The 990-nt window shown below is 33.4% G+C and overlaps 1 protein-coding gene across 2 annotated transcripts in view; it reads right to left on the bottom strand.

The window, feature by feature from the left end:
• LOC107638622 (protein DETOXIFICATION 40) overlaps window positions 1–984 on the bottom strand; it is a 9,617-nt gene extending 8,633 nt beyond the window's left edge. For both annotated transcript variants that reach the window (XM_021120583.1, XM_016341973.2), the window contains exon 1: window positions 812–984. In XM_021120583.1, coding sequence (XP_020976242.1) covers window positions 812–982 — 171 coding nt within the window. In that variant the 5' untranslated portion in view covers window positions 983–984. The remainder of the gene's footprint in view (window positions 1–811) is intronic.

Raw genomic sequence — 990 nt, forward strand, 5'->3', positions numbered from 1 at the left:
TATTCTTTAAAAACAATAAATTTTGCCAACTCTTTAGTATTCTTCTAAATATATATAAAAAAACAATCCCGCTACGTTACCAACAGCATTTCTGCCAACTTTTACCAACTCTTGTTTATAATTGTGTTTAATGAAAGTGCCTTTGTGGATGTGTCTAATAAAAATATCTTTTTTATAGTTGTGTCTAATGAAAATGTCTTTATATATGTATTTTCTGGATGTGTCTCTTTATATATGTGTTTAAAATATAATAATTAATCATTGTTGGTAATAAGTTGGCAGATAGTACGTTGATACCCTATACTTTTCCATAAAAAAATGATAGATTAAGTATATAATGCACTGCATATCCAAGAAGTATAAGAAGGATCATTTTCCCATCAGAACCCTCGATTGTGCATACGGCCTCCCCTCAATAATTTAGACGATATGATGAAACATTCTTTCTTAAGAAAACAAATGTAATTTAGATATAAAATCATCAAGTGTTTATACTGAACACTTTAATCTTTTCAGGTATATAACACTTGATGTAAGATCTAAAATTCGACAAACTTTATTGTGTAGATTTCGTTCTGGCATGAAGTGAATGTATAAAGGTAAAAACTCAGGTATCTGAGAGCTGTTAGATGATTTGATTAATTTAATTAAATTTTCATCTCACGGCTCTTAGATATTAACTTTACGGCTGAGTTTTCACCTAGTTTATTTGTGAAAAGTTAAATTTTGTTTGTACATAGAATGATAATTAAGTAGTGGGAAGCATAAATATAGCATAGAATTAAAGATGTATGTATGTGGTAGGGTATACCATAAGGCCATAAGCGAAGAGTTGAACTCCACTGTTGCCAAGGTTTGCTGCTGCGAGCTCGAGATTGCCAAGGTGGCCAGCAAAGGCACGAGTGGCGTTGGACATCAGGTTGTTGATGAAGTACACCAGTATGGCGGGTCCCGCCAGTGGGAACAGTAGCTTCAGCTCCATCCACGTGG

This window comes from Arachis ipaensis, chromosome B04, assembly GCF_000816755.2.
Source record: "Arachis ipaensis cultivar K30076 chromosome B04, Araip1.1, whole genome shotgun sequence".
NCBI lineage: Eukaryota > Viridiplantae > Streptophyta > Magnoliopsida > Fabales > Fabaceae > Arachis > Arachis ipaensis.